This window comes from Nilaparvata lugens, chromosome 6 (assembly GCF_014356525.2).
Source record: "Nilaparvata lugens isolate BPH chromosome 6, ASM1435652v1, whole genome shotgun sequence".
NCBI lineage: Eukaryota > Metazoa > Arthropoda > Insecta > Hemiptera > Delphacidae > Nilaparvata > Nilaparvata lugens.
Genome location: NC_052509.1, coordinates 51,720,156 through 51,735,559, shown reverse-complemented (window position 1 = coordinate 51,735,559; position 15,404 = coordinate 51,720,156). Strand labels below are relative to the sequence as shown.

Here is a 15,404-nt window from a genome sequence, read left to right as displayed (position 1 = left end):
GTGGGCAGAGTTACCGTTTATTATTGGCTATTATGGGAGTCTTCATACATAGGCAGAATGAAGTTGTGTGAATACTCCCATAAGAACTTTTAGTATTCTTTATCCACCCTGCAGTGCAGAAATGTACAGGACTAGGAAAACAGGGCTTCACCACAAACCATATCATATGAGTAGGTATTTATTGATAACTGAGAAACTAGTTTCTGTTGCTACTTCATTATCAATCTAGTTTCCTAGAGATTGATAAAGTACTCCATTAACAATCTAGTGTTTCCTAGAGATTGATGATGGTGAAAAAATAGAAGTGATTATATTTTTATACACATTTTTTTTGGTATCTCCTTGCAATTCTTTTTTTTTTAATTCAAATCAATATTATAAATTCGTACTCAGATATCGTGTTATCCGTTATTGTGTATTAATTTCGTTGTGGCCATCATTAATTCATTATCGAATTCGTTCAAAGCTGAACCACCAAGATTAGTAGATTGTTATCGATTAGTGTGCTATGGAAGAAAGTCTAAAACTGTTGTTTTTAAGCACATATATCCGTTTTTAGGTCTTTGTTCTACAGCATAAATTTCTGAAAAAAGTTCAGAAAAGCCCAAATAAAGTTCTTAGTAACCCTGTTATAAATTGTGTAGGCCGAATTACAGCAAGATTTTCTATAAACTACTATCAAGCTGGAGCTGCAACATTTGAGAAAGCTATAACATTTTCAAAGATTGAAATTGCCCTTAATTAATTTGAAATTCATTAAACATGTCATTCCTTAGATTTGTTTCTTGAGTGTAGTATAGTTTTCTATTCGTTGAGGTACCTAATTATTTTCATTTTTTTAAATACAGGCTGGGAAGACAGGTATCTCGACTACACCTGTTGGAGCCAACCCAGAATCTGATGTGTCAGCAAAAACCACTCTGACCAACGCAGCAACGTCATTTTTTGGATCAGTTACTGCTGACTGGTTTGGTTCGTCATAAAAGCAAAGAACCGCTGAGAAGAAACATTCTTTTTTGGAGGAAACTGTTGCTGTAATATATGTATGTATGGATTTATGTATGTTATTCTGATAGAATAAGTTCAGTGAGAAATTGATCACTGAATAAAATATATAACATTAATTTATTCTATTCCTATTCCAAAGGTTTCATTTCTTCATCATCACCATCAAAGGATTGTACTGGTTCTGGAAAATATTCAGATTCGACTATCAGGATGTGATTTTAACATCAAATCTTCCAATCGTATCTATCCACTGTTTCTCATCGTGTTCACTACGCATTCTACATTGACTGTGATGAATCAATATCAATTACTCATCAATTTAGAGCAACTCCTTGTCTTGAGTTGAACTACTTACAGAGATGTATTTCATTCATTTGTATGCTATGACAATAGAAGTTATTGATGAGAAAAAAGAAAGTTACCAAAGAATAGGGCAAATGAAAATTGTTAAAGTGTTGTTCTAATTAAATATGAAATAAATGTAGAAAAGAAATTCAAAGCCTGATAAATATCAAGCAATAATCCATCTGTTTCGTCTCATTGGTCTTAGCACCATAGCACGGAGTAATGAACAACGAATGAATGTTGTTTCTTTTTTCTGTGGTCATAGCCAGTACATTCAGCGTAAAGTCTTTGAAGTTTTCCCTCAAGTTCGGGAATACAAGAATTTTTATTGAAGGCCTTGATACCAGTAGCTTCTGACACTCGCATCACAACTGAGACCGGCTTAAATATTGGTAAGGTAACTAAAGTTTGAGAAAAACTTTAACCTTGTGATGAGAAGCTTCGAAGCTTGATTAAAATATGATTTGGAGGTAACCATAAGAAAATAAATTGTAGCAAGTTTACATAGAAAAAAGTTGATCGCATTTAAATATCCTAATATCTACCTACTGTATTTGAATACTGTCTTATTAGAAATACTCAATTTTTATAAGCGTGATGAAAGTAGGTATCTTATTCTAAATTGAGGAATTGATCAGAACATAAGGTTTGAATGATCTGTTATATTGGCAGTGTTAAAAATATGTGATACGGTAATTAAATTTCAACAACTTTATAAAATGAAAGATATCACGATTTAATTACAATAAAATTACAAATATATTAATAATATTTAGGCTATCTATTGTAAAAAAATCATTTTCAACAGTGTTTACAGACGTTTACTGTAAATTATAATAGAACAAATATAATTATCTTCATTTCTGCTTTTCATTATGCTAACATGCAAGAAAGTCCATGATAAGAATAAGATTAAATGGTATTTTTATTAATCGTATGGGCGAGCATCTTATCCAATTATAATTATTTAGAGCAAGTTTGTAAAAAATTCAACAAGAGATATTGTTTCATTAGAAACATAGGTAGGCCTATGAAATAGAAATAGAAATATTTTAATTTTGAGCAAAAGCTTGTTGTTCAAATAGATAATTTCAAGGTATTAAACTTAGATTTTAAAAACACTTATGGAGTGAAAATGCAACAGAGATAATTATTGTTTTCATTGACCTATTCTCAACATTTTTAAATCCAAGAATTACTTATTACTGTGTGAGGATTTATACATTCTTGGATTCATCATGTAAATTTAGTTGAAATTAAAACATACATTGAGAATGCAAATTTGATTGTTTAGCTCAGGAATATTAACTTGAAATAAAATTAATAGTGATAGTACCGGAGGAGTACTAGTAAGTAATTAGTAGATATTTAAAATAAATTGAAGTACAAAAACATGAATTCCAAAATTATCTGCTTCTTTACATGCATAGTAAGATAATAATTTGAATCTGGATTCTCATTAAATTCTCATTTTATCAGTATCAGTTTATGTGTTCCCACTCAGCCTAGCCAAGCTAGTATGAATCGTCCCATTAGAAAGCATGAGAATTATATTTTCACTCTTCAGCGTTATAGATAGATTACAAGTGTAGCATGAGACTGACTTTGAATTATAGTCATGAATATTGGGTTGAAAAACCTCACCGTGGATTTCTCAATTTTCATAGAAAATTGATTCCTTAGATAAACATTATATTTATATTTCCTACGACTGTATTGGTTTTAAAGTTTAAAAACTAATGAAACGAAACATACTAACTATTCAAATAACATTTATTTTCAAATCATGGACATTTTAGAAAAATAAATTATTAACAAACGAGAATACATTAGTATATTGAAATGCAACAAATGAATGCATAACGTTACAGAAATACAATGATTGAGTTCATTATTGATTGCCTTATTCTAATTATCGTCTTAGATGATTAAAAACGAAATTTTGCATCAAGTAGTCACCGAAAAATATATGCGTCCATTCTTTGATTTTCAGAAGTTACATAAAAATTAATTCCCGATAGTTTGGTGAATCTGTATTGTTTGCTATCATCTTTGACTCGAATTTAGAATTTTGAAACTATAATTTTTTTAAGGAATTTCGAAGGCAATTGTTGAATTTTTCATAACAATTCTATAATAGATTCGACTTGTATTTCTTATATAAATCAATCATAACTCAGAAATACAAGCCGAATCTATAATAGAATTATTATTAACAATTTTCTCGTCTTGTAAAACACAGATCTCAATAAATAGAAGGAATTATGTTTTGCTACACATTATTATGTGAGTGTAAATTTCGTGATTCATAACAACACTGTGATGTTGAGAGGAAGGGGCTTTGCTTTATATAACCATAGAAGAATAAAGATAGAGAACTACCTATGTTTTCTCTTATTATAATACTGAATCTAATGGACAACATTGACTTTTTATCAAAATTTGGAAGAGAAATTGTATAGGCTCAGCCTACTTTTTCCTCCACATTCATAATTATATTATGATTATTGTGTTTTGTAAAATAAATCAATGAAATTGACAGAAAAACAAGATTTTTTATGGCATGGTTATACGTTGTTTGCACTGTACGTGTGCATTCCCTCCACCAATGAAAGCCATACTTGTGTAATAATTTTCAAGAGATTTATGCAAAACTTAATATATTCACTGAGACTGTTATATTGAGTTAATTTAGTTGCAATACCGTTCCTGTGAACGGGATTGAAAGCAAATTACGTTAATTGGTTCAAAAATGGAAAAACTATTTATTGATGGCAAATTATTGGCAAGTGAAGAAGATTGATAGTGCCATTTCTTAGCAGTATCTTTTGACAGAACTTCTTTTATTAGAGTGCTAGATATAGTAAATTTGAACACGCGACGCTTTGCTACTAGATGGAACCTGTTCAGCGCAAAGTTAAATTGAAAAAAACTGACATTCGTTATATTTATGAATATTGTCTATTCAAGTTTCAGATCAAGGATGCATTAATGAGCTTACATTCATCGATAGCATTTTTGATGTAACTAAGAACAACAACATTTGATGATTTTTAGAAGCTAGCCTGTGTATTTTATTTTTTACTAAAGTTTTAATTAATGGGAAGTGAGTTTCCAATAAATTTTATTCGGATTGATGATTGTTTCTAGTAGGTGATGGATGTTTCAATTGCATTCAATGCATTTAAGGGCTCATTAGATAAGTCAAGAAACTACTAATGAAAAAAGCCTGCTCAGATTCTCAGAACCCTTGAATGTAATGTTTTCGTTGCGAAAAAATTAAATTATTCTTCCATTAATAATGATGATAACAACAATAGATTGTTTGAAAGTAAACGGAAGCACTAGTTCTAAAAAACAGTCTCTAATGCATAAACTAAGAAAAATATGATTCCGCATGAACGGATGTAAAATATGATGAAGATACTTTCGATAAGTACAATTTCTTCAAATATTAATTTCATAGATCAAAAATGACGATTCGCCTAGAATTATTCACATATTCATCACGAAAAAATAGTTCATAGAACCAACTTAATTTTTCATGTTCACTCTAGAGGAATTGATTAAAATAAATAAATAGATTAAAAGTTTCTAATTATAGCATATCTTGGCATAATTATTATAATAACAAACTGTCATAATCATGTTTGACAAGATTTGAAATACTTAACAGAGAAAGTATAACAATGATAATGTTTCAAATGATTTTATCCGCTTTAATTTGATGTAAAAAATTAGCTCATAAAAACAAAATATCAAAAAAATATTTTCTTTTGAGATTGAATTCAATAAATAGTACATTAGACGTATAAATATCGTAGAATTAAATAATAGATGATAAATTCAATGCATTAAGAATATTTTAAAATAATGTTATAAAAGGTGAGAAATAGAGGTAAATTCTAGAACAAGTTACGATAGAGAAGCATACAAGCCAACCGCACAGGATATGTTTCCCAGTATTGATGTGTACTGCTTTTCATAACACTAACCATTTTTTTATTATATAATAAAGAAAAATCTTATTGAAATCACATTATTTAAAATTTGCATCTTTTATAAAAATGTTCTTGTGATCATAAATAACTATTGTGTTGATTGGATGACTAACTGAACAGTTGCTCGGTCGCTCGCTCCAGATCCCAGTTGTAAGAAGATAGTGCCACCCTTGCCTGATCCTCCTCAACGCCCATGTCTGTCAGACGACGGATCTTCATCTCGAAATCTGGATTCCCACTAGGACCTTGAAAAACACACAAATAGTCGATTGAATATCACGAGCAGAACTTCATTTGATGACAACAATTTTAAACCATCCTCTTTCAATTTTCAAGTATTTTATTAGCGACGACTTTTTTGGTGGAGTCCCTTAGGGGAAGTAACCACCTATCTGATCTATATTTTAGCTTAAATAAAAAAACTAAAAAATGTCAAAAACCACAGATTTTATTAAAAGTGAAAAAACCGGTTTCGGTTGTTACACCATTGTCAATCTCTGATAAACTATTGTTTATCCACCATGAATAAACTATTCTTTATCAGAAATTGACAATGGTGTAACAACCGAAACCGGTTTTTCTACTTTTAATAAAATCTGTGGTTTTTGACAATTTCTTAGTCTATTTAATTAATATGAATAATTAGCACAATATCAACTTCTCAACTACACAAAAAGTATATTTTAGCTGTCAATGTGCATCCCTACTGTTACACTTCAGCCCGGACTGCCAATAACGTGCCCAACCGAAAACACCCGCCCTTCATGTCTTTGCACTCGACCAAACCACCCCAACCTCGCATCTTCTCACCCAGTGAACTAACCTTAATAAAGCCTCTGATTACTCTATTTCATCGTATCGTAACCAATATCCATCTAAGAATTCTCATCTCAGTCACTATCATGTATCATGCTATTTCTTTGTCTCTATCGAATGGGCCAAATTTCAGACCCATCATCATTCTCTCCGAAATTTACTCGTAATTACTGATTGAAAATCACACTAATAAGAAAACGATTAAGTGAAATTCATTTCACTGTAAAATATACTGTATCACTGAAATACAAATTAACCATATTGAACATTAACATGAAAATCTTGTGTTTTTATTATGAAGGGGGACAGGATTTGCAATATTTCAAACATAATTAAAATTATTTAAGTGATTAGGTTGGTGTATTTTTTGGCATTAAATTTTCTAAAATAACCTAATTATTTTCAAATATTCACCTATTCACTGATTATCAAAGGTGTAATATTGATTTCTAATCAAGTGTCCCATACTTTAAATTCAGAATGTCTAGTTTCTTTTTTGTACAAATTATTGTAAGTGAAATATAACCTATCTTTTGGGAATGTTACTGTTTATAAATTTTGGGAAAAGAGCCGTTTTGTGCAAAGCATGTTGCTCTCTCCAGTGATAGATTTATTATTTGTGATTTCAAAAGTGAATAATGGCACTGATCTTATGAATCACTCGTTAAACCGTTGCTGGGTATTTCAATAATTATAAAGATGATTTGCGTTGGCTGACCTCCAGCGTATTTAGCCGTCCAGTGTTTGGCGGTGAGGCGGAACATCTCCTGGTCCTCCTTGTACTGCTTGGCGACGACTGCGTCCTGAGGGTCATCGGGCTCTGCGGCAGCCATCAGAGCCTGCAGAGACAGCAGCACCGTTCGTAGTGTCATCGCCGCTGCCCTACGCATGCGCAAACAACACTCAAATCAATCAGCAATATTGCACCAACTTCATTAATTTAAAAATATTTGTATTGCATATTTGTAGGTCTCCCTTCAGTAGGGTTTACATTAGTCAAGTTTCCCTGCATTCAAGTTCTGTTGACATTCTAGTGATTTTTGCTAACTTAAAATCAAGTTTACAAGAACAGAAAATTGAACTCACTACATTCAATTCAAATATTTTTTATTCAACAAATGTACAGATACATTGAATAATGACATAAATAATAAAATATCAAAACACCCAAAAACAGTCAATAAGAAATTCATCACAATCAAATCTGTATAAACTCTTCAAATGAATATAAGGACAATTCTATCAGAAATTTCTTCAGCTTAGCTCTAAAAATCAATGATATATTTTTGAAATTGAATGGAATATACCAATGATTTTTGCAAGCCTGATGTCAAATATGCAAGAGCACAATCTTCAATCCACTACGGTATACCAATGATTTTTGCAAGCTTGAATTTAAGTTTACAAGTACAGTGACATGAATCCACTATAACAATGTAGACCCTTCTTCGAGTTTTGATGATTCAAGTAGATGTTAAACTTGTTTGACTTTTGGATTAAACTTGAATCTTTAAGGTGCAATGCAACCTACAAATGGGAAAATTGGATGAATAGGCTACAGTAATTGACAGCCAATGTAGAATGTATAAGAACAAATAAAAAAATATGATGCTGATGTATAAGAAAACTTTGAAATTAATGAGATTTCTATTTTTAGATTAACAATTTTTAACCATGTTTGTAGGCCTACTTTTGATATGATGAAAACTTGACTTGTCAACAGTAGTTCATTTTTCAAAAGTTTTCTTGAGTCAATGTCAAGGTTCCAAGTTTTCTTGAGTCAATTCAACCTGAATTCAAGGAACTTGACTAATGTAAAAGGTCCCACCTGGCCTGTAGAGTTTACTCCGATGAATTTTGTCATCTGTACTTTAGCTCAGGCCCAGTTTCTAGGACACTTATTAATGTTTAATATTTCATTCGATTTAATAAGAAACCGAGCCTAAGACCGACTATCATCATTTTAGTGAGAAAATATAAGAGAATTGAACAAATTTGTAGAAAAAATGTTCATGTAAAACCTCTCCGTAAACCTGATTCCCACATATCAGTACCTGTTCTAGCCAGTGAAGATATTATTGCCATTAGTTCTAATGGAACTATTCCTACTCAGCTCGGCCGAGAGAGTATGGTTACTCCCATTAGAACTCAGAGAATGACAGTTTCACTATACCGGTCCCTGACTCTGATACTGATATGTCGGAATCCAGCTTTATTTTGATGAATTGCATTTATTGCCTATTCAACTACATTGAAATATTTCAATTATATCATCTTGATGAGTTAGTGAGACCATGAAACCACGATCCTATAATTCAAAGTGCTCAATAATAGTGGGATTGACAATAAATTATAATCAATTCATCTGCATTATGCAAATTATTGCAAATAGTCCAGTGCCTTGTGAAACATTGAACCCACAGAAACCACTGTTTGAGATCCGACCAAAATCGTCAAGTAAAAAATACCAATTTCTGATAATTATCAAATGATTTTCATATCATTCAGATAGTTTTCTTAACTCTATCAGATAATCTTCCGGTTTTCTATCATTTGGATAATTTTCCAGTGACTGGAATTCACTATTCCGACTTTCCTGCTTGCCTTTGAGCTATTGATAGATCACTAGCAAAGTTACACCGATTTGTTGTTTAATATTTTCCTCAACATGCTTTTACATGTTCTCAATTCTAATCTATTTCATTTTGACAGAGCCAAGGTAGACGAAAATCAAACGCCTACACAAAGAAAGCTATTTTATATAATAAAAGCAAATATCTATGAAAACTATCATGCTTAAGGTATTTGGGTATTCTTTGGGGAAATCTATAATAATTTTATTGAGTCTAACGATTTACTCACCATTGATCTCTGAGAATATCTAAACAAATCGCACCAGTTACTGATGATATATTTGGATGCCATATTTTCGTTATGAATCTTACCTGTAAAAGGATACAACAATATAGAATATCTAAATATCCTTCAAATATTTGGTTGAAAAATTGTAATTTTAGAAATGGAGTAGGCTACATGAATTTTTTAAATTGAAAATTATCTTGAAATTAATCATGATTGTCTAGATAATCTCACAATAAATATAAATCAACACACTTTCGTTTGAAAAGATAATGATATTGATATCAATGCCAAATCAAGAAATATCTGCATCATAAACTATAATTTATTCAATTCCGCCAATAAAAACAGTAATTTGGAAAGTTGGCTAATTGAATGGATCGTTTTTTGCCACATAATAATGATTTCATATTCATCACTCAAGCTACAATGCAACTGTAATTAAAAGTCCAGAGTCCAGAGGCCCGGGTTCGAATCCCAGCCCGGGCAAGATATTTTTCTCAGGCCATTCCCGAGTTTCGGATGGACATGTTAAGTCGACGGTCCCGGCTGCCTAAAAAGCAGTCGTTAGGTCATGTCAGAGGCCCTGAAATTTATCAGTTGCGACCTGAAAACTCTGACACCAGACCTGAGCCAGCCAGGTCACTCGTTATTATTATTATTATTAAAAGTCAAACTCAATAATTTTTCATTTCAATTCGATAATTGAACTGTAATTTAGTCACATCTACACTATCAGAAAGTGTCAAGTAATTATTTATCTTCCAAGTTATGATTTTCACAAAAGCAAAAATTATAATAGAGAGGAATCTTTATTGAAATACCCCTTTCGGTTTCAACTCAAGTTGATGATTATGATTGCTTTAAAACTGTCCTTATTAGATCTTAAAACACCTAGTGTTGATGTCTTAAATTCTTGGTTTTTAGTTGAGTAGTTCATTGAGAGAATTCAAAATTCTTTGTTTTTGGACGAAATTTCAGAAGAGTGAAATCATAACCTTATTTTGAACTTTCAAAATGTAATCTTAACTTGGGAGAGAAATAGTACAAGGAGTATCCTTAGTTTTTCTCTCCCGGTCAGTCATCTCTTGTAAAAATAATAGATGAATAAATGAATTGTCATTAAAATCATCGAGAGCGTATATTGCTTTGAAATTTTATTCTATTGGAAGAACTGCAGCAATCATGACTTTCTAATGTATGATAAATGAGATAAAAGAACAGATCCATACTGATTTCCAATTCCGAAGCAATAATTCATACGGATTTCATTAATGGAAAGCGGCATCGATTCATGCTATCGATGGAAATTATTTCGCTCATATTATACAAATAGAAGTGGAAAAATACTCACTTTTGGCGGATTGAATGGATATGTTTCGGGAACTTTGATTTCAAGAACAAAGTTGCCACCTTCATATGGCGTATCTGGTGGTCCAGCTATTTCTCCTTTCAGTTCTGTGTAATTATCATTGACTAGTTCAACCCTTATCGCACATTTCGCCACCTGTAAAAATTGAAAAAAAAAGAAAAATTAATACCGTTTTTTCTCACCCCTGTCGACTTTTAGTCTTGGGAACTGATGAATAGAACTAATTTTAGTGAATAAAAAATAAGTTTGAATCCTAGATTCAACTCTGCTATTTCAACGTCATTTGAACTAAATTTTTGATGAACGTGATAACATTAAAAATATTTAACCAATATAGCCTAGCTTTCAAACATGATGCGAAGTAATAATATCATGAAAGTTGATCCCATTAACTTTGTATCAATTTTAGGGGTGACTTTGTACCAATTTTCGGGAGTTGAAATTTTAAAAAGCTTGCAATCAATACACACTTGCAATATTTTTAAATGTATTCTGCTATTTATAAAATAGCATCATAAAACCCTTTTTGAAAAAAAATCAATATAAAATATCAGATTAAAAACACAAATTAAAACAACTAGTTTCGATGCTTCACATCATCTTCAGATTTTAAAAATAAATTTAAGATAAACGTTTTACTAATAGTTTTGTTATTTAAAACGTTTATTTGAAATTTATTTTCAAAACCTGAAGATTATGTGAAACATTGAAACTAGTATTGTTTTAATTTATTTTATATTAAAAACTTTTCAAAAAATAGGTACTATGATGCTATTTTATAAATGAAAATAAATAGCCCTGAATACATTTTAAGAGTGTATTCTGCTATGTTTCATAATACAAATTAATTTTTTTTCTTCACTTAAATAAATAATATATATTTTTTTGAAAATAAGAGACAATTTTACCCACGGGTTGGAGTGACTTTATCCAAAATTTAGGATAAAGGAGTGATTTAGGTTGGAGTGACTTTTTCTAAAAAATTAAGGATTCAATTTAATTTTCAAGAGTTAGACAATGTGAAACCAACTTTAAATTTTAAAAATATATAATAACATTAAAAACAAATGAAATCCACTTTAAAATATTACAAACTATCTTGTATTTACCTAGTAACAGAATCCGAACCAGTTCAACTATGGATATACCAATTGAAATATAATAAAAAGACGAAATGTAATCACCGATATCGTAAGTCTTTTGGATATAGGTTTTCTAATACGAAGTTTTTCGACAACGAAATCACAAAATGAAGCAATCAGTTTGGCTTTATATTGCTAATCAACTAATATATCGAAAAAACAACAAGATATCGATTGTAGAACCGCGATAATGATAAGAGCTTGAACATTGATTTCGAATAACAGAAATTGGAGATAAAATGATTTGAATATTTTTCCGCGAGATGAGACAAAGTCACCCCGGTTGATGGAACATACTTTTTCAAGTTGATAATTCTTCATTTATCAAATGACTAATTTGGGAATGATTTGGAAAATTAAAAGATTTGTGAAACTCAGAATCGTAAAAAGCTATCTCATCAATTTTAAAAGTGAAAAACACGTACTAACATACGAGATAAGTAACACGATAATCAAAAAGCCTTCAAAGATAAAAAGTAATATCAATTGAAATTGAGATAAATTACACAAAAACTCCATAAACCAGTAGTCTAATTAACGTCATAAAGATGAAAATGTATTTTTCAATTGCAATCTGAATTTAAAATTAATATAACCGAGCTAAAAATAGAAAATATCAAACAGAATATTATTCCATTTATACGTCACTAATTTTGATGACAGAAATAATGCTTGAATACAGTATTGGAAAATTATCTATGAGTATTTAACTTCGTGAACTTTGAATACGTTTGAAAAATGTTCAAACTGGGAATCCAGATAACATCATTGCATACGTAATAATAAATATATGCCCTGCTATGACGAAAATTGGATTTTACGAAAACAAACAATTTTACTTGACATAATAAAATCAAGATATAAATAGAGTTTCACCACATTTACCGAGTTTTGTTTAGCAGTAATTTACGGTGAACGTTTCTTAGGACTTATTTACTAAATAAATTGAGAGGTATATTGTAATCAACAGACGTGTGACCATAGGGTAACGTGAATAGTTGCAGTGTACTGATTTTTATCATGACCACTATTTGTTAGAGAGTGCGATTTTTCATGTGAGTATTAAGACTGAACAGCAATTGTTTATCCGTCTCTTATTTGCATATTAGTTCTTTTATTGGCACAGGTCACAGAAGAAAGTAATAGGTTAATGGGAATAGACGTTTTCAATATTAGGTATAGTTGGTACTGTTTTCAACTTGATTTCCAAAATTCCTTGTTTATGTAATCAATACTGTTTAGTGTAGTGAGTTGTTATAAAAGCCACCTAAAAAGCAGTCGTTTCGTCATGTCAGAGGCCATGAAATTGATCAGTTGCGACCTGAAAACTCTGACACCAGACCTGAGCCCGCCAGTTCACTCGATATAATTATTATAGTATGTTATTGCCAAATCATGCAGATCTGTTTTATTAATTTGCAATAGAAACTAATATATTATTCAAAGAATTGCTCGCAATCGAACAGTTTCAATATCATATCAATAATGTGTTTCTCCTGATTTGCTGATTTAATTTCAGTTTTTGATCAGGATTTATTATTGTTAAATTTTGCTAGTGTAATTTCTTTGTCCTTAGGATAGTTATATATTTTTTGTAATTTCCTCTTGCCATTAACTACTTATTTTCTTATCAATTAGACTATATATGTCTTCTTCTACTTCTTATTCGGTGAAGCCTTATCCCAATCATATGGGGTCGACATTTCCCTCCTTCGGCCGTCTCCACAAAATCCTGTCCATTTCCTCCCCTTCTCCCGCAGATCAGCCTTTACTCTGTCTCTCCACCTCATCCTTGGCCTTTCTCGCCCTCTCATGCCACCCAGATCCAAATCCTGCACCCTCAGTCCCACATAACCCTTCTCAAGTCTCTGCACATGTCCAAACCACCTCATCTCCTAGCCTCCTGCATCTTCCCACCCAATGGTCCAACCCCAATATCTCTAATCACCTCATTACGAATCCTATCCCTTCTTGTGACCCCACACATCCATCTTGGCATTCTCAGCTTAGCCACTCCCATTTTCTTTTCTTGCCTCATTGAAACAGGCCAGATTTCCGCGCCATACAACATAGCTGGATTCACTACCAATCTGTACACCTTATCCTTAATCTTACAGTTCACTCTCTTATCACAGAGCACACCACTCATCCATATCCAGTTGAAACCATCTGCAATTCAGTCTATGCTGTATTTCCGCATCCAGCTCACCGTACCTTTGCAAACTTGAACCCAGATACTTGAAGCTCACTAATGATTTGAGTTGGTTTCCATGTAGCTCCACGGTCAGTTTCTCATCTATCTGTCTATTGAATATTTTTTCTGTTCTCATATTAATTGTTTAAGCCTGTATTACATTTATATTGATTATTGAGCTTAAGATCATGAATTAAATAGTTCTTTTTTCAAATGTGTCTATTCTAGTACACTCGTATTTTAAATTAATTTAATTAATTACCATAAAAATTTCAACACCTACAGTAGTTTCAACAAAATAATTAGTTTAGATTTGAAAGAAGATTTTAGAAAGAGGTTACTAACTTATCAATATATAACTTGGCCTACCAGGTGGTACATATTCTATAAAACTAATAATTTCCTTCAATACGGACAAAATTTTCCAAACACTAGACATGCAAAGTTCGTGAAGCTTTGTATAAACTGATACGTCTAGTGTGACATGTGTGTGCAACTATCCTGTGCCTGGTGACATTTGATGTGTTTGGGGTTGCTATCCAAGTTTTATGAAGCATTCAAGTTACAATAAATGGTCTACAGCACATACCAAATAGGCCTATTTACAACTGAGCAGCTTTTCCAAAATCATAAACAATTGTTAAAAAATGATATAATTGATAAATTGCACAATGTATCAGCTATTTCAGTACAAAAACATTACTGCTACTTGCGATACTGTAGTTTCAACTTCATAAGAACATTATTTGTCTGACCTAAATTAAAAAAAAAACATAAATTTGATTCAATATAATGAAGTTAACTATATTTGACAGCAGTTAAGACACATTCTATTACCTTGGCATCTCAACTTACTTGGCAGGAAAAAACGCTAATTTGACAGAGGTTTTTAAACCTTCACGGTCACTCCAGACAAGTATTTAGGCATCAACTTGTATTATCAAGATCATAGAATATTGTAAAACAGACTTCAATTAGACAATATAGAAACTTTTCTTGTTAAAAAAGGTGGCCTACTCAAAATAGGAATTACAAGATTCTGTGATTGATTAACCTATTTAAAAACTTTGGGCCTAATTAGAATTATTTACTAATTTAAAATCTCCGAAAGAATATAGGTGCAAAATTGGAAAGTTATATTTAAAATCATGGAAGACTACGACACAGGATTGCTCAAGACATAAAAATATGTTGGGCTTAGTGTTAGGTGTCTAGTTAAAACACGTTTTCATGTAACATTTTCAAGCCAAATACAAGTTGGCCTGCGATAAAAGAGAATCCTATAAACTAAGTCAAATAAAATTACTTTTGATTCTTGTAGGTTGTTTAACAGTTTATGAAGATAAATAATATTAAAAATCATCATACCTCATCACTTTTTATAACCTCTTTAAATTCTCGCTGAATCCTTTGTGCAGCAATATTATTGGCCATGTTTTGGTAAGATCAATACCCGTGAACCAGGTTGTTTTTAAGTTACTCTAGCATGTCTGGATTTTAAAGAAATTCTAATAATAAAGTGCAAATATTAATTTATATTTCTACTATACTTAAATCAATAATTTTGACCTCTATTAAAATTTATAGTCATTCCGAAACCTAAAATTCAGTTGATGTTATTGTTGTAAAGCACAGCTGATCATGCAAACTGCCAATGCAGCCAACCT

At 31.3% G+C, this 15,404-nt stretch overlaps 4 protein-coding genes across 12 annotated transcripts in view; 3 read left to right on the top strand and 1 right to left on the bottom strand.

Annotated features, from left to right (window-relative positions):
- The window catches only part of LOC111061938 (conserved oligomeric Golgi complex subunit 1), a 19,330-nt gene extending 14,698 nt beyond the window's left edge, over positions 1-4,632 (top strand). The window contains exons 10-11 of one of the 3 annotated variants that reach the window (XR_005571674.1): positions 849-1,043; positions 1,148-4,632. Coding sequence is in view for 2 of the 3 variants with exons in the window: in XM_039431183.1 (XP_039287117.1) it covers positions 849-983 (135 nt within the window). In the remaining variant the exon portion in view is untranslated. Of the gene's footprint in view, positions 1-848 lie in introns of all 3 variants that reach the window. The other 2 variants (XM_039431183.1, XM_039431182.1) reach the window with 2 other exon arrangements.
- Positions 3,108-15,404, bottom strand: LOC111053458 (ubiquitin-conjugating enzyme E2-22 kDa). The gene is made up of 5 exons (XM_039431192.1): positions 15,106-15,404; positions 10,384-10,536; positions 9,033-9,115; positions 6,889-7,052; positions 3,108-5,599 (listed from the first exon to the last, which is right to left on the bottom strand). Exons 1-5 carry the CDS (start codon positions 15,169-15,171, stop codon positions 5,463-5,465), a joined length of 603 nt encoding a protein of 200 aa, XP_039287126.1. The 5' UTR covers positions 15,172-15,404; the 3' UTR covers positions 3,108-5,462.
- The window catches only part of LOC111053456 (ribose-phosphate pyrophosphokinase 1), a 29,224-nt gene continuing 26,187 nt past the window's right edge, over positions 12,368-15,404 (top strand). For 5 of the 7 annotated variants that reach the window (XM_039431191.1, XM_039431190.1, XM_039431189.1 and 2 more), the window contains exon 1: positions 12,368-12,598. The gene's annotated coding sequence lies outside the window, so the exon portion shown is untranslated. Of the gene's footprint in view, positions 12,599-13,678; positions 13,827-15,404 lie in introns of those variants that run through there. The other 2 variants (XM_039431188.1, XM_039431186.1) reach the window with 2 other exon arrangements.
- LOC120351967 lies at positions 13,188-13,798 on the top strand. Its single transcript, XM_039431193.1, has 2 exons — positions 13,188-13,533; positions 13,571-13,798. Exons 1-2 carry the CDS (start codon positions 13,189-13,191, stop codon positions 13,769-13,771), a joined length of 546 nt encoding a protein of 181 aa, XP_039287127.1. The 5' UTR covers position 13,188; the 3' UTR covers positions 13,772-13,798.

What these genes read in the sequence shown, in the direction of transcription:
- LOC120351967 (XM_039431193.1), top strand. Translation starts at nt 13,189, where the DNA reads ATGTCTTCTTCTACTTCTTATTCGGTGAAGCCTTATCCCAATCATATG. An exon ending in CTTGTGACCCCACACATCCA is followed by an intron (nt 13,534 to 13,570) that starts TCTTGGCATTCT and finishes CCCATTTTCTTT; the next exon opens with TCTTGCCTCATTGAAACAGG.
- LOC111053458 (XM_039431192.1), bottom strand. Translation starts at nt 15,171, where the DNA reads ATGGCCAATAATATTGCTGCACAAAGGATTCAGCGAGAATTTAAAGAG. An exon ending in AGGTTATAAAAAGTGATGAG is followed by an intron (nt 10,537 to 15,105) that starts GTATGATGATTT and finishes CAATTTTTACAG; the next exon opens with GTGGCGAAATGTGCGATAAG. An exon ending in GATATTCTCAGAGATCAATG is followed by an intron (nt 7,053 to 9,032) that starts GTGAGTAAATCG and finishes GCGCATGCGTAG; the next exon opens with GGCAGCGGCGATGACACTAC.